Source organism: Salvelinus alpinus, chromosome 9 (assembly GCF_045679555.1).
Source record: "Salvelinus alpinus chromosome 9, SLU_Salpinus.1, whole genome shotgun sequence".
NCBI lineage: Eukaryota > Metazoa > Chordata > Actinopteri > Salmoniformes > Salmonidae > Salvelinus > Salvelinus alpinus.
The window spans coordinates 81828436-81852167 of NC_092094.1; the positions used below are offsets into that span (position 1 = coordinate 81828436).

General features: G+C 40.1%; 2 protein-coding genes across 3 annotated transcripts; one reads left to right on the plus strand and one right to left on the minus strand.

The window, feature by feature from the left end:
* The first annotated feature begins 1260 nt into the window (after positions 1–1260).
* On the plus strand, positions 1261–13029 carry LOC139530756 (neuroglobin-like). Its single transcript, XM_071327428.1, has 5 exons — positions 1261–1784; positions 5502–5609; positions 6417–6537; positions 6641–6721; positions 10326–13029. Exons 1-5 carry the CDS (start codon positions 1624–1626, stop codon positions 10443–10445), a joined length of 591 nt encoding a protein of 196 aa, XP_071183529.1. The 5' UTR covers positions 1261–1623; the 3' UTR covers positions 10446–13029.
* On the minus strand, positions 12262–23679 carry LOC139530757 (signal recognition particle 14 kDa protein). 2 transcript variants are annotated; one of them, XM_071327430.1, is made up of 5 exons: positions 23529–23679; positions 23036–23108; positions 15387–15499; positions 13753–13785; positions 12262–13577 (listed from the first exon to the last, which is right to left on the minus strand). In XM_071327430.1, exons 1-5 carry the CDS (start codon positions 23550–23552, stop codon positions 13488–13490), a joined length of 333 nt encoding a protein of 110 aa, XP_071183531.1. In that variant the 5' UTR covers positions 23553–23679; the 3' UTR covers positions 12262–13487. The 2 variants fall into 2 exon arrangements, with proteins under 2 accessions (XP_071183531.1, XP_071183532.1); XM_071327431.1 differs by having other exon boundaries at positions 23550–23638.
* Positions 23680–23732: the final 53 nt, after the last annotated feature.

Genomic DNA, 23732 nt, shown 5'->3' on the forward strand with positions numbered 1-23732 from the left:
CCGGCTTCGCCACACTCCCCTTTAGCTCCCCCCCCCCCCAAGAAATTTTTGGGTGAGCCTCTCGGGCTTCCGTGCTAGCCGCGTACCCTCATACCTCCGGTTCCCTCTGCTCTCCTCGCTGCCTCCAGCTGTTCCCATGGGAGGCGATCCTTTCCAGCCAGGATCTCCTCCCATGTGTAGCAACCCTTGCCGTTCAAGACGTCTTCCCATGTCCATTCCTCTGTCTGTCTCTGCTGCTGTCGCTGCCCTTCTCCACTCCGCTTGGTCCGTTTGTGGTGGGTGTTTCTGTTACGGCTGTCCTCGCTGACAGAAGGTGTGGACCAAAACGCAGAGTGGTTAGTGTTCATTCTTTTAATGAAAGTCAACAAAACACTTCAAAATACAAAAAACAACCAACGTGACAAAACCGAAACCGTCCTGTGTGGCAACAAAACCTCCACAGGAACAAACACCCACAAAACACAAGTGAAACCCTGGCTGCCTAAGTATGATTCTCAATCAGGGACAACGATTGACAGCTGTCTCTGATTGAGAATCATACCAGGCCGAACACAAAATCCCAACATAGAAAATCAACCATAGACAACCCACCCAACTCACGCCCTGACCAACTAAAATAAATACAAAACAAAGGAAAATAGGTCAGGAACGTGACAGCATAGTTCATCCACATTAATGAAAGTTATTTTATATTTTTCTTTACAAAATTCTTAGTGCTCTAATCTCTCAAGGTTCATCTCAAAGTACACCAGATTAATGCATTTAGCTGCTGAAATTAAATTGTTCTTCTCCGGGGGAGGATTCCCCCATACACCTCTACTACAGTTCTACCTCTGGCTTTGGGCTAAGCCTCCAATGTCTTCAAATCTTGGAAACGCCCCAGGAAATATGATAGAAATATTATAAACCATCTTCAGTTTGATTCCATTGATTAATCATATATCTCCACATTGTTTTAATGGTCATATTTACCTATATGAAGCCTATTAAATACATATATAAGATGCATAGACTACTACAGTATTCATCGATGTGCTTTTGGCAGTAGTTATGGGAAAAAATGTTACCCCTCCCCTCAAGGTTACAGAAAATGAACTCTTATTACGAAGCACTCCTGCGCTCTGGATATCACTGAATCCCATTCATGCTGGATGGTGTTGCCCAGTGGTTTCCAATCTGTGTTCCGGGGTATTGTAGGTCGTCTGTGACTATTTTAGATGTTTTATGATAAATAAATGAATTCTAATAACAGTTGGGATTATTAATGTTATTATAAGAAATGTTATTTTACTTTTCACAATCAAAATTGTTTATAATAATAAAAATAGCATTTTAATGTGTTACATTCATTTCTAAAAATGAACTGCTAAGATATTTTATGTAAAAAAAAATCTACGAATCCCCGAGTTTTTGATAGCGATTTGATGGTCCCCGGAACAGAACATTTTGGGAACCTCTGGTGTAGCCTAGATTTACAGCTATACACGCAAGAGGAGTATACGTGAACCATATGCCAGGGGAGCAGACCTTTCTCACGGCAGTAATTCGGTTATTTTTGCGTCTGTTGTGTTATTACTAAAGTAGGTTACCTACATTTAAGTTAATTGTACTGTAGCAAGAAGCATGGGCTGCGCAATATCAGGACTGGCACCAAAAACACTTGGAGAGACAAAAACGGAAGAAGATGTTGCGCATCTCAACGAGAAGCAAATCCAGATGATCAAAGAGTCCTGGAAAGTTATCCAGGAGGACATTGCGAAAGTTGGAATTATTATGTTCGTCAGGTGAGGTGTTTTGAATAATTTTGTTTTAGTTATTTGTAAGAAAGTTAGACATTTGCTTTATCAGACTGAACATTTTCATAATACACATCTCGCTCACAGAAAGGCAAAACTCTTCAACACTATTGCGCTCAACTTGAAATAACAGAGATAAATACATTCCAGAAATGATTGAATAAATTGGCTAGAACAAAGACAGTTTGACCGCAGGGACTGCATGATACTGTAAGTGACTAATGTTACGTTTATTATCATTCATGACGTTTTTGTATTTATTATGGATCCCCATTAGCTGCCAAGGCAGCAGCTACTATTCATTGTGTCCAGGAAAATTAAGGCAGTTATACAAAATTAAAAACATTACAATACATTCATTACAGAATTCACAACACACTATTTGTGTGCCCTCAGGCCCATACATGACTATAAATTAAAGAATATGCCAACTTCACATTATTCAAACTGTATGTTATTACACAGTAGTGATTTGTCTATGTGTGTTAATTATAGCTGCAATACATATGCCTTTGTGGAAACAGTAGGATCAAAATGTAGGATCAACACATTATAATTGTAATATTGTATGAGAATTAAGCCCCATCATCCTAATAAAATTATGTCACTCCTTGTGCTGCCCAAAAAGCTCTCAAGGCATTTTAGGGAAAGACATTATTTGGTTCACAACAGAGAGGAGTCTCAGGGCTCAATGATTGAATGTGACTGTGACATTGTGCCTAACCTCTGCTCACAAGCAAGCAACTGTACATAGTCCTATTCTTTAACCGCTGCCACATCCTTCTGCCTTGGGGCTTGGAGACTTTTATGAAGGGGTTGGAGGGTGTTGCCTCCCTCCCTCCCTCCCATCATCCAACATTACATCTCAATGTTGCATAACAAATATACAGCACCAGTCCTCTTCCCATCTATTGACAAACAAAGACATTCACAGCAAAGAAAATACATTGCAACGAGCACAATGGCCAGCCTTTGAAATGTAATAGCTTGCAGAGAGAGAAAAAAACATGAATATTGAGTGCACAATGCATTCCTAGTTTGGTGCTAATGTAGTCAGACATTATGGCTGTTAGTGGAGAGAGATGGAGAGAGAGAGACCACCAGGCACAGCACAGCAGATGGCTTCAAGCCCAATCAGGGCAATGTGTCCCTGGCCTGGAGGAGATCCAGAGAGTTGAAGAGATTGACCTTAGCGTGTTGGCCTGGGACCACTGGGGCCTTCCATGGTTTAAGGTCACTTCAAGGCCCCTAGAAACAAAGGCTGTCCTCGGGTTATCAGCAAGGCTGTCCTCAGGTTAACAGCATGCACATTCAATTAGACCAGCAGCACTGTGAAGACTCCACCTTTTTGCCCTCCTCTGCTCTGTGTACTACTAGACCAAGAGTGTCTCACCAGGGAATGTATTTTCTATAAGCTGACAGTGGAAATGTAATTGATGGACTGTAGAGATTATGCTGTGTGCATGCTATGTGAGGAAATGTAAACTCTTCAATCAGAGGCGAGCCTTTGAAATACCTACTGCATATGAGAGAGCAGGAATTAGAATTCCACTTCCACTTCAAACCCCTCAAGTACAGGGAATACACTGTAGATCAAAGTGTCGAGCTCTTGAACCGTGGTTTTCTGTGTGTGGGAGAAAAAGAGACAAGGGTCATTTCCCCTGTGCTCTCACATCAGTGAGGTGTGGTATGAATTACATTGTGCCTATAAAGTGAGAATGACATTCACAGTAAAGAATATGTCCTTTGCAGCTGTGCCCGGAATAGGACTCATCTCGAAATCCACTTATCTTGACATCCATTTCACCTAGCCACAGAATTGTACAATTTATTCAGGTCTGCATTCAGTGCAGCACATGTCCAGAAAATTATGTTTTTTTCTTCAGCATGTATTACTTTGCTTCCCTGTTCATAGTTTGTCATTCACTGTTATTCTTTAAAGGTTCTAGTAATTGTGGCATATTTCCATATAATTCATGTGTCAACTTAAGTCCCCTGATACGTATCACTTATAGTACAAGTTTTATTATCAGCCAAAATGCATAAAAAAGCAATCATTTTTAATGCAAGAACATAGCCACCATTCAGAGAGACTTATTTTGAAATCATCTCACACACCTCTTCTCTGCTCCTATTCATTTATTTCTAGGGCCTTGTGTTTATGACAGTAGCAATGGACTGAGATACAACTGTGAGTGTAAAAGTGTTTTTCTCCCTCACGCACAGAGGCAGTAAGAGGTGCAAATCAAAGTGTATGTACCTCACTTCATAAAATGATTGACTAGAGGGATGACGGATGAGGGAAAACACAAAAAAAGAGGAGATGATTGGTTGATTACTATTAACATAATTAGCATTATAAAGCCAAGTAATTCATGCATGGTTCCTTTAGATCCTACAGGGCTTTAATGGTATATACCATAAATGGTGATGTATACATTATGGAACTCACAGCAGGGTATGTGTTTACTGATTTCATGACTATATTTAAGGTAGACACCTCTGCTGGAAATGCTCCCTGATAGTATTGCAACATGAGTTAAATCTCTTGTTAAAGGTCCAATGAAGCCATTTTTATCTCAATATAAAATAATTTCTGGGTAACAATTAAGTACCTTACTGTGATTGTTTTCAATTAAAATGGTCAAAAATAAACAAAAATTGCTTCTTAGCAAAGATTATTTCTCAAGCAAGACTTTTTATAGGACTGTCTGGGAGTGGTCTGAGTGGGGAAGGGACAATTGAAAACTATCTGTCATTGGCAGACAAGTTTGGAACTTTCTTTCTTATTGCTCCATTAACTTATTTACCGCATGGTGATGTCACCAGGCAGACCAAAACTCCAGCCCATCAAAACAGGCAACAATTTCCAGTGGTCATTTCAAACAGCTCTTACACTAAAAGGACATTAACATAATTTTCACAATTTGATAGTATTATTCCATTCTCATAGTGTGGAAATATATATAAAACAGAGGAAAATCACGTTTTTGACTGCACGCGTAAAAAATGAAACGATTTACTAAGTCTGAATCAGGCCCAAAATGCATAAAATAAAATAGAAAATATAATTAAAAAAAAATATATATATATCGAACCATATCATGAAAGCAACAAAGTCTATGAGAAAGGCCAAACATGATTGTGTCTGAAAGGGCAAGGGAACTTTTACGGCCAGGGCCAGATCACCACATCTGGGGACTGAATTATGACACCTTAAAGGGTAGGGGAACTCAATACAGGCAGCTCTACGAGGAGAAGGACAAGTGGGTTTACACCCCCTGGCACTGAGTGTTTTGATGTTGTGATTGCAGCCCATAGTAGGCCTAGAGCAAAGCAGGCAAGGACTGAGGGTTAGAGAGCAGCCAGGACTGATAACTGCAAGGGGCTCAAACAAACAATCAGATCTCATAGAGATTTTCTTAAAATCACTCTGTGGATGAGATGTGATGATTTTAAACGCCACCTTGAAGATAGGATAGAGACAGGCATGGCTTAACTAGAGGACCATATCAACACTTACATTGTAAAAAAAACATAGTGGAAGACTTTCATGACCTTATTTACAGCCTTGCTTGAACTCTGTTACGTAGTCAGTGGGAGAATTTGGAGGACGGAGGGATGTTTGTGTGTGGGCATGAATACGTCAGTTTGGTTAAGGCAGGCTTGGCTCTTGTAGGCTCATGTCTGTTGTCTTGGTAACAGGTTATTTGAGACCCATCCAGAATGCAAGGATGTATTCTTCCTGTTCCGAGACGTGGAGGACCTTGAGACGTTACGTACCAGCCGGGAGCTGAGGTCACATGGCCTACGGTCAGTCGCCACACCACAACACTGTACAACTCTTAAATTCAATACACTAAGGCCGGTGTACCGCTGAGGGAATGGTATTTTTACATATATCTCAAAATCTCACAATGTACCATCACTGATTACATTGAAGCAAACTAATGTATGACATACTGTAGAGATTAAGTTTCCTATTTCAAAGATCTGTCAACACTGTTTGTGTCCCTATATGAGATTATCATTATCTGGCTAGTTATTATCAGGTCTGCTGCCAGTGAAGAACACACTTATCCTCCATATGCAGCTCCCAATGGTGTGTTTTCTCCATTCTGTTGTGTCACTGGGGTATGCTGAGCCTCTTAGTTTTCCTTCCCACAAAAGGCCAATAAACCTAATTAAGCCTGAGGACTCCACTTAATCAAAGGTATGAAGGCTACAGTGGCATTACAGGAGACAGACAGGGATATGTACACTACATCTCCACACGGCCCTTCCGAGCTTATACTCCCAGGAAAAGGCCAAGTGCCCCTCAAATCACTTGCACAGGCATTAGTGCAGAATGTCCTCACCGGCCCCCATATTTTTGTGCATATTTATCTTTCTGCATAAACTCTCCCTAACATGCTCTTTGGCGTAAAAGACAGGCCTACGGGCAACAACGAAACCATGTTCAGTTTCAGGGTTTAATGTTGGAGAACAATTGTTGAAAGAGAGGATAAAAGATGACTAAATGAATTGGATCGCATTAAGTGCATGCTGTATGATCAAATGATGATGATAATCCAAGGTGTGCCTGTGGGTCCTAATATCCAGGCCTGTGTTTCCTCTCAGAGTAATGTCCTTCATTGAGAAAAGTGTGGCCAGACTGGACCAGCTGGAGAGACTAGAGGTCCTGGCTGTGGAGCTAGGGATGAGCCATTACCATTACAACGCCCCACCCAAATACTACAGCGTAAGACACACACACTGACGGTGCATCTTAAGCAAAGTTAGAGTTAGCATTTTTGTTGTTGTATACATGCATACATTTCTATTCTGGTGTGATTTCTTTCCAGTATGTAGGAGCAGAATTCATCTGTGCTGTCCAACCCATTCTCAAAGAGAGATGGACCCCTGAGCTTGAGGAGGCATGGAAGGTACAGATTTCAGTCTTTCTTGGCGCCCCCTGTGATTTAATATGTGGGTGTCATTCACATGCTCTTCTAGGAATTCACCCAGTATAAATGTTCAGCAGAATGCGTTGAATTGGTATAATCATGTGTGTAACCAATTATTGTCCAAGAGGTCCCTTGGCTTTCTGCTGAGTTATTCACATCGAATGATTCATGTCAAGATGGAAATGATCACCAGTGGATGAGATAGGTTGACTGACATGAACATTTCAATTTCAATTAACCAGAAATGACCATATTGTGAAACCAGTGCATGGCTCTGTCACATCATGTAACCCTGCTTTACATAACTAACAAAGTATTATATCATACACTCTTATTAAATAAAATATACGTTTCAGTACAATGTAAAACTGCGCTGTGTGTGCTACTGTGTATGATGTGAATAATGTTTGTTTTTTTGATAGTCACTGTGTTTTCTAATTAGTTTTATGGGTTACATGACTCCATGAAAACAATGGCTAATTTTACTGAGTGAACTAGCCTGGCTATTATAACTAAAATTAAATGAGTGAATAAAGCTCTGTATTTTACCATAAATGTTCCATTGAAACTGTCTGTACTTGCCTCTAGTTGATTCATGGAGAACTACCCTTAACTCCAACCTTGTGCTTACCAGTCCTAAAAAACGTAAATGAGTTACCTCTGGTTCGTTCAGCCATTCCTATGGGGTAAATGAATGGGGAAGAATGGGGGTTAGGGATAAACGCCAAAAATAAGGTCTGAGGTTAACACGGGAGATCTTATACGTTTTGATCTATAAGATAATATCAGTCAGTTAACATGACCTTTATGAATTATGAAGACTTTATGTGCTTGTTTTGAATACATAAATGCTTAAAAATTCACAAAAAGTGACGTTAGCTAATGAAGATGATTTCATAGAACAAAATGTACAAGATCTCCATAAGCCTGTGTTTACCACAGAACTTTTTCGGTCTTTATTGACCCCACGCACAGTGAAGGATGGTTAGAGTGGCCAAAAAATCTCCAAGGATCATAGCTGGAGAATTGCAGACGTTAGTTGGGTCTTGGGTTCAGAAAGTCTCCAAAACTACGATCAGACACCACCTACGTAACCACAAGTTGTTTGGGAGGGTTGCCATAAAAAATCCTTTGCTGTCATCAAACAACAAACTCAAGCGCCTAGTTTGCCAAACGTTACTGGAACTTTCAATGGGACCGGGTTCTATGGTCAGATGAGACCAAAATAGAGCTTTTTGGAAACAAACACCAGAGGTGGGTTTGGCATAGACAGAAAGATATCCATGCAGAAAAGTACCTCATCCCCATCCCTGAAGTACAGTGGTGGATCATTGATGTTGTGGGCCTGTTTTTCTGTTTTTCTTGCCCTGGACAATTTGTTAGGATACATGGTATCATGGACTCCATCAAGCACCAGCAGATATTAAATCACAACCTGACTGCCTCTTCTAGGAAGCTTAAACTGGGCCTTGATTGGATCTTTCAGCGGGACAATGAACCAAAGCACACCTCAAAATCAACACAAAAATGGTTCACTGACCACAGAATCAAGGTTTTGCCATGGCCATCCCAGTCCCCTGACCTAAACCCCATAGAAAACCTGTGGGATGAGCTGAAGGGGAGAGTCCACGAGCTTGGACCTCAAATCTGAAGGATCTGGAGAGATTATGTATGGAGGAATGGTCTCAGACCCCGTGCCATGTGTTCTCCAACCTCATTACGCATTATAGGAGAAGACTCAGAGCTGTTATCTTGGCAAAGGGAGGTTGCACAAAGTATTGAATGAAGGGGTGCCAATAATTGTGGCACACATATATGTGAGAAAAATATTTGTTTTATGTTAGGAATTTATTTTTTCTTTCAATTATTTTACTTTAATTGAAAGTTTGATTTCTGTGAATAGTTTGAATGAAAGACCAAGAGGATAACCAATAAATATAATTTTTTACAGCCTGTTTTGCTCATATTTACAAAGAGTGCCAATATTAGTGGAGGGCACTGTATTCATACCCCTTGACTTATTTCACATTTTGTTGTGTTACAGCCTAAATTCTAAATGGATTAAATAAATAAAAAATCTACACACAATACCCCATAATGACAAAGTGAAAACATGTTTTTAGATAAATACAGAAATATCTAATTTACTTAAGTAATCACACCCGAGTCAATACTTTGTAGAAGCACCTATGGCAATGATTACAGCTGTGAGTCTTTCTGGGTAAGTATATAAGAATTTTCCACACCTGTATTGTGCATTATTCTTTTCAAATTTCTTCAAGCTCCATCAAATTGGTTGTTGATTATTGCTACACAACCATTTTCAGAACTTGCCATAGATTTTCAAATAGATTTGAGTCAAAACTGTAACTCGGCCACTCAGGAACATTCACTGTCTTCTTGGTAAGCAACTCAAGTGTAGATTTGGCCTTGTATTTTAGGTTATTGTCTTGCTGAAAGGTGAATCCATCTCCCAGTGTCTGGTGGAAAGCAGACTGAACCCGGTTTTCCTTTAGGATTTTGCCATTGTTTATTTTTATCCTGAAAAACTCCCAGTCCTTTTCGATTACAAGCATACCCATAGCACGATGCAGCCACCACTATGTTTAAAAATATGGAGAGTAATGTGTTGTATTGGATTTGCCCCAAACATAACACTTTGTATTCAGGCCACAAAGTGAATTGCTTCACCACATTTTTTGCAGTATTACTTTAGCGCCTTGTTGCGAACAGGATGCATGTTTTTTTATTCTGTACAGGTATCGTTCTTTTCACTCTGTCAATTAGGTTAGTATTGTGGAGAAACTACAATGTTGTTGATCCATCCTCAGTTTTATCCTATCACAGCCATTAAACTCTAACTGTTTTAACGTCACCATTAGCCTCATGGTGAAATCCCTGAGCTGTTTCCTTCCTCTCTGGAAACGGAGTTAGGAAGGACGCCTGTATCTTTGTAGTGGGTGTATTGATACACCATCCAAAGTGTAATTAATAACTCCGCCATCCTTTTTTTTACCCATCTAACAATAGGCTTCCCTTCTTTGCAAGGCATTGGAAAACTTCCCTGGTCTTTGTGGTTCAAATCCAGTGCTCGACTGAGGGACCTTACAGATAATTATATGTGTGGGGTACAAAGATGAGGTAGTCATTAAAAAAGATTTTTAAACACTTTTGTTGCACACAGAGTCAGTCCATGCAACTTGTGACTTGTTAAGCACATTTTTACTCCTGAACTTGCCATATCAAAGGGATGGAATACTTATTGACTCAAGACATTTCAGCTTTTCTTTTTTTATTAAGTTGCAAAAATTTCAATTATGGGGTATTGTAGGCCATTGACAAAAACATCTAAATTTAATCAATTTTTTAAATCAGGCTGTAACACAACAAAATATGGGAAAAGTCAAAGGGTGGTATGACTACGTTCTGAAGGCACTGTATAAGGGCGGGAATACTTTGGAACAGATTTCCAAAATTATTAAAATCACCAGTTGGGGGAACCCTGCATTCAGACACCTTGATTCAAATTCTACATTATTACAGGTATCCTCATAATTCCTTGTGTGTTGTGTTGGTGAACCAGACCCTGTTCCTGTACCTGAGCAGGCTTATGAAGCAGGGCTACCAGGAGGAGACAAGCAGACATCACCATGAGGCAGAATCCCGCAAGGAAAGGCCAGAGAAGAGGAACACAGCCAGATGAGAGGCCTGGCTATGGCTGGCCTCCACCCAGACTGTTGAGCATAGCACAAAAATGTGGCACGTGGCTTTTAGCTGTGTATATAGTGTATTTATCGCTTACAGTATTCATTTTCTACATACAGTTGAAATTGGAAGTTTGTATACACTTAGGTTGGAGTAGTTTTTCAACCACTCCACAAATTTCTTGTTAACAAACTATAGTTTCGGCAAGTCGGTTAGGACATCTACTTTGTACATGACACAAGTCATTTTTCCAACAATTGTTTACAGATTATTTCACTTATAATTCACTGTATCACAATTCCAGTGGGTCAGAAGTTTACATAGACTAAATTGACTCTGCCTTTAAACAGCTTGGAAAATTCCAGAAAATGTCATGGCTTTAGAAGCTTCTGATAGGCTAATTGACATCATTTGAGTCAATTGGAGGTGTACCTGTGGATGTATTTCAAGGCCTACCTTCAAACTCAGTGCCTCTTTGCTTGACATCATGGAAAAATCAAAAGAAATCAGCCAAGACTTCAGAAAAAAAATTGTAGACCTCCACAAGTCTGGTTCATCCTTGGGAGCAATTTCCAAATGCCTGAAGGTACCACGTTCATCTGTACAAACAATAGTACGCAAGTATAAACAACATGGGACCACGCAGCCGTCATACCGCTCAGGAAGGAGATGCGTTCTGTCTCCTAGAGATGAACGTACTTGTGAGAAAAATGCAAATCAATCCCAGAACAACAGCAAAGGACCTTGTGAAGATGCTGGAGGAAACGGGTACAAAAGTATCTATATCCACAGTAAAACGAGTCCTATATTGACATAACCTGAAAGGCCCCTCAGAAAGGAAGAAGCCACTGCTCCAAAACCGCCATAAAAAAAGCCAGACTACGATTTAAAACTGCACATGGAGACAAAGATAATACTTTTTGGAGAAATGTTTTCTGGTCTGATGAAACAAAAATAGAACAGTTTGGCTATAATGACTCTCTTTATGATTGGAGGAAAAAGGCGGAGGCTTGCAAGCCAAAGAACACCATCCCAACCGTGAAGCACAGGGGTGGCAGCATCATGTTGTGGGGGTGCTTTGCTGCAGGAGGGACTGGTGCACTTCACAAAATAGATGGCATCATGAGGCAGGAAAAATATGTGGATATATTGAAGCAACATCAGTCAGGAAGTTAAAGCTTGGTCACAAATGGGTCTTCCAAATGAACAATGACCCCAAGCATACTTCCAAAGTTGTGGCAAAATGGCTTAAGGACAACAAAGTCAAGGTACTGGAGTGGCCATCACAAAGCCCTGACCTCAATTCTATAAAAAATTTGTGGGCAGTACTGAAAAAGTGTGTGCGAGCAAGGAGGCCTACAAACCTGACTCAGTTACACCAGCTCTGTCAGGAGGAATGTGACAAAATTCACCCAACTTATTGTGGGAAGCTTGTGGAAGGCTACCCGAAACGTTTGACCCAAGTTAAACAATTTAAAGGCAATGCTACCAAATACTAATTGTGTGTGTAAACTTCTGACCCACTGGGAATGTGATGAAATAAATAAAAGCTGAAATAAATAATTCTCTACTATTATTCTGACATTTCACATTCTTAAAATAAAGTGGTGATCCTAACTGACCTAAGACAGGAAATTTTATACCATCAGGATTAAATGTCAGGAATTGTGAAAAACTGAGTTTAAATGTATTTGCTAAGGTGTATGTAAACTTCCGACTTCAACTGTAGCTCATATTATTAGGCATAGTGTTATCAGCCTACAATGTAAAGTTAAACGGCGTATTCCTTATTTCAACAAACCGCTGACAGATTGTTATTTATTCCAACAAAGCACTTTATTTCTCATTTTACAGTAACAATTTGTATTCCTCATCAATGACATTGTGATAAACGATGTGTTAAAAGCTGCAGCTGTGTGTCATTCACTGGAAAGTAATTATAATCCTTAATGATAATTATCATGGTTAGGTTTACACCCAGTAAGGAAAACCAAGCCTGTTGATTAAAAACTAAATTTATCAAGTACACGGTTCTCTCTGTATCCATAAATCAAATATGCCTTTCAGCCACCAGTAAATATACTATATTATTCAGAAGTTTCTAAATACTTTCCCCCTCACTCAATCTTCCATCACATGGCAAATACATCCTACAAATTAAGAGTCTGCAGCTTTTCTGCATTTGAATTGATAATACAACACAACAGTACACACTTCAAAAGTACAATAGAGGCCTTACAATGTGTCAGCTAACTTTTGGATCCTCTCTTTACAGATTAGTTTACAACTATGAATTTACCACCTTCATTAAGTGGACAGATGAATGACAAAACTAATTGGACCAATAAGGAACTCACCCATTTAATAATTTCTTCTTAAGTAAAAACATAAACAATTCTGTATCTCACTTTCCACCATAAAATATAATAATCTAACATTTTCCGAATGGCAAAAAAAACATTCAGCATCCAAACAATAACAAATGCATGTGGCAGCGTCACTCTAGTTAGTATATAGTTATACATTTAATCATCTATCCATAAATGGTTAAGACAAGGTCCAGTTGGAAAGTAAATCAGCACTTTAGTGAACATGTAATCAAATTGATGCATGCAAACCGAACTGACTAAATAGATAGTAGTTAAAATGAAAACGATTTGAAAGGCATTTTATCAACGCGCTCCATCCTTTCCGTGACTACATAAACGATGCAGCTCTCTGTGTAATTTGGATCCAGACCAGAGATGTTGACATGGGGGTGGGGGGGGTTGATCTAAAAAGGCAGCTCACTTATAGTATCCTCTGTGAGTGTTAAACTCCTCAGCTTTCCCTTCATCCCTATAGACCGATGCCATACACTGGCCAGGGATGAGACACTGCTGTGTAAACAATGGCATGATGTCAAAGCAGTCCCCAGGTGGAAGATTGTGGGCCGCAGCCAGCAGCAGGAAGGATGGGGGTAGAGATGATAGTTGGAGCGCCTTGGAGGTGGTACAGGCCAGTCTGGGTTCCCCCAGTATGCTATGAAAGAGTCTGTTGCTCATTGGGTGGCTTTGGTTTTTTTGCTTTTGCTTTTCTTGTCTTTCTTCTTAAGGCCATCCATATGTGCTCTCAGGAGGTTAGAGTATGCCTGACAAGTTGAAAAGAGAGAGAGCAGACAAGAGGAGTTTGTCAAAAGGAACGTGTTTAAATTATTTGCTAAATCATTTTTAGCATTTCATAGATCTAGTCAAACAAGACAATGTGCATTCAGTGCTCCAGTGACGCATTTGTTATAAAAACCATACCACAATGTCAGTACCTACCATCTGGAACTTGATTACTTCTTTGGTGCTAACCTGGAGATAAAAGGAAAACTTTGATTATCACTACTGTCTGCAAGGTATAGCAAATCATATGGATTTATTTCAACAGCTAAGTTAGAGTTCAACATCATAGTACCCTCAAAGCTAATCACTAAGCTAAGGATCCTGGGACTAAACACCTCCCTCTGCAACTGGATCCTGGACTTCCTGACGGGCCGCCCCCAGGTGGTGGGGGTAGGCAGCAACACATCTGCCACGCTGATCCTCAATACTGGAGATCCCCAGGGGTGCGTGCTCAGTCCCCTCCTGTACTCCCTGTTCACCCACGACTGCATGGCCAGGCACGACTCCAACACCATCATTAAGTTTGCAGATGACACAACAGTGGCTGCCTGCCATCCAGGACCTCTACACCAGGCGGTGTCAAAGGAAGGCCCTAAAAATTGTCAAAGACCCCAGCCACCCCAGTCATAGACTGTTCCCTCTACTACCGCATGGCAAGCGAGTCTAGGACAAAAAGGCTTCTCAACAGTTTTTACCCCCAAGCCATAAGACTCCTGAACAGGTAGTCAAATGGCTACTATCTTTTTACGCTGCTGCTACGCTCTGTTTATCATATATGCATAGTCACTTTAACTATACATTCATGTACATACTACCTAAAATTGGGCCGACCAACCAGTGCTCCCGCACATTGGCTAACCGGGCTATCTGCATTGTGTCCCACCCACCACCCCCCTCTTTTACGCTACTGCTACTCTCTGTTCATCATATATGCATAGTCACTTTAACCATATCTACATGTACATACTACCTCAATCAGCCTGACTAACCAGTGTCTGTATGTAGCCTTGCTACTTTTTAGCCTCGCTACTGTATATAGCCTGTCTTTTTACTGTTGTTTTATTTCTTTACCTACCTATTGTTCACCTAATACCTTTTTTGCACTATTGGTTAGAGCCTGTAAGTAAGCATTTCACTGTAAGGTCTACTACGGTTATATTCGGCGCACGTGACAAATAAACATTGATTTGATGTCAGAACACCCAAGAGCAATCGGATTACTAAGTAGACAGAATAGATTCCGACCCTACGCTTGCTTACAGCTGCACTGGGGTCGAATAGGCTTCCTGTTTACATTAAGCCACCGCAGATCCGGCTCGGAAATCGCACCTCAACCCAGGGATGATGAAATTGCGTTGGGCTCAGAAATTGTACGTTTTTAAGTAAAGTGCTAGTTTAATTAAACTGCTGTTTTCATCCTCATGCTAGCTAGCAGTAGCCACAGCAACCATTATGGAATGGCACGTCGCTTTGAACAACAAAGGAGCTGATTGGCTGACACTGCCATTACAAAATGGCTGTGGCTTATGCAACCGAGCATGAGGACGAAAAGGGCAGTTTCCTGAAAAACAAGCAATCTCGCACCGGTTCCGCAGTGTCTTAATCGAAACAGGAAGTCTGTCCGACCCCAGTGCAGCTGTACGCAAGCGTGAAGTCGGAATCTAGTCTGGCTAAATACTAAGTAGAGATGTATGGACTAATTGCCTGACTAGGTAAGAAAAATATTTTATTCTAAATATCAACCAAACCATCATAAATCACTTCATTGCCACATGATGTTGTAGACTTACCACTGTGCTGATTTTCTTCTTGCCGTCTGACGCTCTGAGTAGACACTTGTTGTCTGCTGGTTCATAACTTTCTTGTTGGCCTTTTCTGGGGACTGGTTTGGTTCTCCCGTCATCTGTAAAGTTCGTGACAACAAACTACAGGTCAACAGGATTACTCACTGTAGTTGGACTGATCCGACAGCCTTAGATTCAATAACCCTGAGGCAACTACCAGCAGATAAAGTCACAAAAAAATTGAAAATCACAGAATAATATTACACAATTAAAACATTTGCGCTGAGAAAAGCACCAGGGATGGACAGCTTTCCCATAGAATTGTATTTTGGGACAAAGTAGCGCCTCTATTTACTTAAATAACAACTCATGTCACTCAATTCAGTGCTTCCTAGGTCCATGTATCAAACAGTTACTTCAGTTATATTAAAACCAGTCAATTCTGGAGTTCCCAACCGATTAGACACATACATTTTATAAAGTTGCAACAATAATTAAACTCAAGGGCAACAGAATGGCAAATGTATTTCCAGATTTGATACATATTAATCAAACAGTGTTTTTTTTTTTTTTTAAATAGACACTTAAAATACAAGAACATTTCTCAGTATAATACAATACGCAAAAAAACAAGATGTAGATTTATCAATAATGGCTGTTGATGCAAAAAGTGCTTTTGACCGTCTTCGGAAGCATTCAACTTCCCAGCTGAAATAATACATTAAATTAAAATATATAAATATCCTAAAGCAAAACTACAGCACATACCCCATACTGACAAAGCGAATACAGGTTTAGAATTTTTGGGAAATGTATAAAAAAATATAATATTTTTTATTTTATTTACTTAAGTATTCAGACCCTGTTGAAAACAAGATTGAACTCTTTGGCCTGACTGCCAAGCATCACACCTGGAAGAAACCTGGCACCATTCCTAAGGTGAAGCATGGTGGTGGCAGCATCATGCTGTGGGGATGTTTTTCAGCGGCAGTGACTGGGATCGAGGGAAAGATGAACAGAGCAAAGTACAGAGAGATCCTTCGTGAAAACCTGCTCCAGAGCGCTCAGGACCTCAGACTGGGGCGAAGGTTCACCTTCCAATAGGACAACGACCCTAACCACACAGCTAAGACAACGCAGGAGTGGCTTCGGGGACGAGTCTCTGAATGTCCTTGAGTGGCCCAGCCAGAGCTTGGACTTGAACCCGATCTAACATCTCTGGAGAGACCTGAAAATAGCTATGCAGCGATGCTCCCCCATCCAACCTGACAGCGCTTGAGAGGATCTGCAGAGAAGAATGGGAGAAACTCCCCAAATATAGGTGTGTCAAGCTTGTAGCGTCATACCTAGGTTGCAAAGGGTCGGAAACTTTCCATGGGAAGTTAAGCAAAATTCCCCAAATTCCAGGGCTTAAATTCATTTAAAAATGTGCTCATAACAGTGAACAGTGAAGGCAATTCTAGGTCTTGTGCCATATTTTGGTTAAACTATCCCCTATTCAATGGAATTGCAACCCTCTGCATGCACAATGCATTCTTCCATCACATCTGCAGTGCACACTTCCATCACATGTTCAGCTGATTCTCAAGATCTTGCACACTAATGAGATGCTATTGAGCCAACACTACTACACAGTCTGAGCCAAGGACTACATGCTTTCTGGTAAGTTTTGAGGAGTGTTAATTCACCTGTTTCCATACATGTTTCATTTTAAAACATTTATCTTACAAAGGAGTTGTTTAACTTCACTAGGGTAGGGGGCAGCATTGGGAATGTTGGATGAAAAGCGTGCCCAAGTTAAACTGCCTGCTACTAAGCCATAAAAGCTAGAATATGCATATAATTAGTAGATTTGGATAGAAAACACTCTGCAGTTTCTAAAACTGTTTGAATGATGTCTGTGAGTATAATAGAACTCATATGGCAGGCAAAAACCTGAGAAAAAATCCAACCAGGAAACGAATTTCCTATCGGATACACAGTGTCTATGGGGTCATATTGCACTTCCTAAGGCTTCCACTAGATGTCAACAGTCTTTAGAACCCTGTTTGTGGCTTCTACTGTGAAGTGGGGGCGAATGAGAGGGGATTGAGTCAGAGGTCTGCCAGAGGCATGAGCTGACCACGCGCGTTCACGTGATAGTTAGCTTGCGTTCCATTGCAATTCTACAGACAAATGAATTCTCCGGTTGGAACATTATTGAAGATTTGTTAAAAACATCCTAAAGATTGATTCTATACATCGTTTGACATGTTTCTACGGACTGTAACGGAACTTTTTGACCTTTCGTCTGCATCTAGTGATCGCGCCTCATGAATTTTGATTACTGGGCTAAACGCGTGAACAAAAAGGGGGTATTTGGACATAAATGATGGACATTATCGAACAAAACAAACATTTATTGTGGAACTGGGATTCCTGGGAGTGCATTCTGATGAAGATCAAAGGTAAGTGAATATTTATAATGCCATTTCTGACTTCTGTTGACTACACAACATGGCGGATATCTGTTTGGGTTGTTTGGGCTCTGAGTGCTGTACTCAGATTATTGCATGGTGTGCTTTTTCCGTAAAGTTTTTATGAAATCTGACACAGCGGTTGCATTAAGGAGAAGTGGATCTAAAATTCCATGCATAGCAGTTGTATCTTTTAGCAATGTTTATTATGAGTATTTCTGTAAATTGATGTGGCTCTCTGCAAAATCACCGGATGTTTTGGAAGTACTGAACATAATGCGCCAATGTAAACTCAGACTTTTAGATATAAATATGAACTTTACCGAACAAAACATACATGTATTGTGTAGCATGAAGTCCTATGAGCGTCATATGATAAAGATCATCAAAGGTTAGTGATTAATTTGATCTCTATTTCTGCTTTTTGTGACTCCTCTCTTTGGCTGGAAAAATGGATGTGTTTTTCTGTGACTTGGCTCTGACGAAACATAATCGTTGGGTGTGCTTTCGTCGTAAAGCCTTTTTGAAATCGGACACTGTGTCTGGATTTACAACAAGTGTATCTTTAAAATGGTGTAAAATACTTGTATGTTTGAGGAATTTTAATTATGGGATTTCTGTTGTTTTGAATTTGGCGCCCTGCAGTTTCACTGGCTGTTGACGAGGTGGGACGCTACCGTCCCACATACCCAGGTGAGGTTAACTGCTTAACTATTTATCTGTACTTGGAATTGTATTTGGGATTTTTTTACTCATTTTTTTCAAATCTTTACAGGAAAATGCCACGGGCACTATCTGATGTGTGGAGACATTTCACTGCAGATAATGTAGAAGGAAAAGCTGGGTACATTTGCAAATACCGTGCCAAATCATATGTGACGAATGCAACAAAGATGCAAAATCATCTGGCCAAGTGCATAAAGTTCCCTCAGAGCTCACAACAAGCAACCTCTGACAAAAGTCCCTCTACTTCTATTCGAGGTGAAAAGGATGAATCAGACACCTTACGATAGCAACAGCTCATGGTCCTCCTGGAATCAGAAGTTTTTTTGACTCAATGGAGGAACGTCGTCAGAGAAATGCTGATGAATGTCTTGCTCGAGCTGTGTATGCAATTGGTTCACCTCTGATGCTCACAGGCAATGTGTATTGGAAGAGATTTCTGAATGTTCTTCGCCCAGCATACACCCCTCCAACCAAACATGCTTTATCTACTAATTTGCTGGATGCAGAGTTAAAGTGAAAGTCATGCAAATCATAGCGAAAGCAGACTGTATTGCAATCATCTCTGATGGGTGGTCGAATGTTCGTGGGCAAGGAATAATTAACTACATCATCTCCACCCCTCAACCAGTAATCTACAAGAGCACAGACAAGGGACAACAGACACATCGGTCTCTATATTGCAGATGTGCTGAAGGCAGTCAATGACCTTGGACCACAGCAGGTATTTGCACTGGTGACAGACAATGCTGGAACATGAAGGCTGCTTCGTCTAAAGTGGAGTCCAACCCTCACGTCACACCGATTGGCTGTGCTGCTCATGCATTGAATCTGCTCCTCAAGGACATCATGGCACTGAAAACAATGGATACACTCTACACGAGATCCAAGGAAATGGTTAGGTATGTGAAGGGTCATCAAGTTATAGCAGCAATCTACCTCACCAAGCAAAGTGAGAAGAATAAGGGCACCACATTGAAGCTGCCCAGCAACACCCGTTGGGGTGGTGTTGTCATCATGTTTGACAGTCTCCTGGAGGGGAAGGAGTCTCTCCAAAAAATGGCTATATCACAGTCTGCCGATATGGACAGCCCCATCAAGAGGATCCTCCTGGATGATGTATTTTGGAATAGAGTGGTAAGCAGCCTGAAACCTATAGCAGTAGCCATTGCACGGATTGAGGGAGACAATGCTATCCTGTCTGATGTTCAGACTCTGCTTGCAGATGTAAGAGAAGAAATCCTTACTGCCCTGCACACTTCACGGTTGCTTCAAGCAGAAGAAACTGCAGTTCTGAAATACAAAAACAAAACGTGAAGACCTCTGCCTGAAGCCCATACACGCCGCAGCGTACATATGCTGGCAACTGGCCCTTGTTTGGGAACACACACCAAAGCACACAACAGGCTGACCAATACAAGGGTGGAAACATTGGTGGCCATCCGGGCAAATTTGAGACTTTTTGAGCCGGACAACGAGCCATCCTTAACAAGGTTGGAAAGTGACAGTGAAGATGAAGCCTCAGAGTCTGATGTTCCATAGGTGGACATTGAGGAGGTCCAGGATAAAGACATGGAAGCCTGAGAGACAGACGACCAAAGCTTTAGTTTCTAGACTATCATTTTACAGATATTGAAAATGTTTTGGGGAGATGCGATGGATCATTGGGGATCCCGTGTGGTAAAGATACTTTAGAAAAAAAATTTAACTATTGGAACCAACAAATTAAAAGAACTGATATTGGCACAAGATGTAGGGAGTGTTTGAATATAAAAAACTAAATTACACTTAACAAAAATGTATGCCTAATCCAGTATAAATTAATGTATAGAATTTATTATACAAGAGACAAAATTCAAATTATACAGCACCATGGCAAAGTCATGTCGTAAGTGTAAAACTAACAATGACTCAATAATTAATGCATTCTGGGAGTGTTATAAAGTCCAAAAGATATGAGCAGAATTAGAAAGCTGGCTGTAGGAAGTTTTACAATGTAAATGTACGTTTAAACCGTCTATCGGCATATTTCAAGACATGGCATATGGGAGTGTGGTGAGATAAACAATATTGTCCAAACCATTGGGTGTCACTTATATTGAAGAAGCTATTACTTAAATACTGGAAGTTAAATGATACTCCAACGTTAAGAGAATGGAAGAATCAAATGCTTTATTATTCAAATATTGAAAAAAGTCTGGCAACAAACAGAAAAAACATAACACAATATAAAGTCATATGCGGTAGTCTTAAAAGTATTAGAAACAACATTGGGTGTGGATACGTTGGGGACATTTGGGTCTGAGCATATGTGATGTTATTCATCTAGGTGGAAAGGTATTACGGCTGTGCCAGACTAAAAAATATATTGTGTGACCGAAAGCCACCTGTTCTTTCACCCAATTGATTGGTAGAAATGTTTTACAGTGTATTTTTCCATATATAGACACACCCTATGTGTTTTAATGAAATCAAATATACGCTTGTCTGATGCAGTTTGATGAAATACACCACAAATGACTCAAGAGGGAGCCAGAGATCAAGATAACCAGAAGCGAAAAACCTTGACCGAACCCCGACTATTCTCCTTCAGGTCCTACTGGATTTCACAGCCATTACTCTCCTGAAGGTGGCGGTAATAGGCTACACGAGGAGTCAGTAACCTTTCTCATGTAGAATGCCAATTTATCTTACAATTTCTACCAACCTGCGTACCAGTTATGGTTTTCTTATGCACATTTTCGTGGAACAGTTTCATTTAATTTATAATAACGTCTTCGTATCTAAAAATCATTGTCATGTGGTTAATCAATTCTATCCAAATCTAAATAAAAATGATACAAACCCAAAAAGTAACTTCTATTGTCAAATATGTAAAAAATAGCCTACACAAAGCAACAACAAAAAACATTGCAGCCTGCAGGTAGAAAATATCCTAATAAAAATAAATATTGGCTACCCATGGCCTTTCTGCAACGGACTTGAAACATTGTATCAACTATCAACTTGGGTCCAGCCAGAAGTTCATGCTAGCAAACTTGCAACTTATAAAATATTCTGGGCCATCAGTTTCCCGCACCAGTGAGCCCTGGAAAGATTTTTCAAATACATTGAGGAACTATTGTCATTCTCAATGTATGTAAAAACAGACTTTGTTTGCTTGCTGTTTGAGGCGAAGAAAACATTACTTTGAGAAGCTCCACAGCTCATTAGTGGTGGTGCCTTAAGCCAATCAGAAATACTATCAGATCCCCAAATGGGCACATTTATATGCCTACATTTGCGTGCCGGCCAGGTAGCCTACCTCTATGCGTAATCAGTTCGAGTCCTTACTCAACATTCACAGTAGCGCTCCAAACAAAGACAATGACTAAATTGACATAACTTGTAAATGTAAAGAACCAAAACTTGTTTCGCACAAGTGTAGCATAGGTTGTGCCCTTTTCAAACAACGTGTCCACTCTGACAATGATAATGGTAAAAGACTGGAATAATAATATATTGAATGTATTAACAGAAATTACCATAACCAAACAAAAACTGTAGATTAGAAATTAACGGTAAATATAAACTATTACTGATTATATATGTAATGGGGAATTGATACACTAACAATCAAGGCAAACAATTCACACAATTAAGTTACGAAATAATGAACGTGCACAAATTAGCAGTAGAGTGCATTCTGGACTGAGACGTGCATTTTAGCCTCACAGACCTTCTTGGACTATGCCATCCACCCGGCCTCCGCAATGGATTAGTTCACTGAGATGGGCGCGAATCAAACATGCGTCTCGTGCCATAAAAAATATATTTGCTACTGCTCGACTAAAACAAATCTCAGATCGACCAACAGCCAAACAATAGACCCGTCGACTAATTGGGGTCAGCCCTAAAAAAGGTATCCATGTTAAATATGCACTATGCAGAATCGCTACGCCATTTCATGGTTGCTAAAATTCGAATAGTTTGCGTGACAAAACAAGCAAGTATAGTGTAGAGTATCATTTTACTGTCTAAACCGCTCTGAAATATATTTTCCATAACCAAAAATATTGTATTTTCAGCTGTTTAAAGCTGGTGTACAAAACTGAAAGTAAGAGGAAAAAATGTTACTTAACGGGAAGCATAGAAATAGCACACAACATATCTACCGTTTCTAAGAGACTTGCGTTCAATGAGAATATTAGAAATGTGAGTTAAAGAACTATGTGAATTTGGTGGAGTTGCCCAAAAAGTTACATATTGCTGCTTTAAGTTTATTGTTTTTGTCTATGCATGTTTGCTTGTAAAAAAAAAAAACTGCAAAAAGTAAAATAAAATGTATAAATACATTTTTAAAAACTCACTGTAAATGTAAACCTCTGAGGTTGAGCTCAAAAGAGGATATAGGCCTAATATGAACATTTCCTGGAAGAACTGAAGGATAAACTCGGCCACCAAATAAGTCACAGCTGACAAGATCTGAGCACTTACATTTCTTTAACGTGATGGCAACACTGCCTGAGGTCCTGCATTTCTGGAACAGCCGTGTCAGCTCCGTCAAAAACTAGAGGGAAATAATCAGATGTAATTTAGGTTTGTTAACAGTGATATCAACTGTGGTGGTAGCTTGTAACGTTATGTTAATACTAGCCAGCTGGCTAACGTTAGCTACCTAACTCGCCGACATATCTATGTGTGTGTAACGTTAGATATATTTATTCGAACTCACTCTCTACGACCTAGCTATCTTGCTAGCTACTTCTACCTAAAAACGTGTCCAGTATTTCTTATTCTATAAAGCTGACCACAGAAGCAATCAAAACTAATAGTTAGCAAATGCTAGCTAGTGACTATGGCGGCAGGCAGCCGTGGTTTATTTTCCACTATGCCAATGCACAATACTTATCAAATTAAACCAGTATTCTAATAATGACAGTATCTAGCTAAGATGTACTACATTAGTCGATGGGGCTTTCTATCATACCGAGTCGTTTTCAAGTAGTACCATGATTCCCACTGCAATTCTGTAGCTTCAGCTAGCTGGCTAACCCGTCAGAAGCACACGTACTACAACATGAAACTCTGCTCCGTGACCTTTCAACTTACAAAGTACACGCTGAATAATTTACATTACTGCCATCTACTGTAGAGGGAAAAAATCACAAATCCTTAAATAAACTAGACAGAG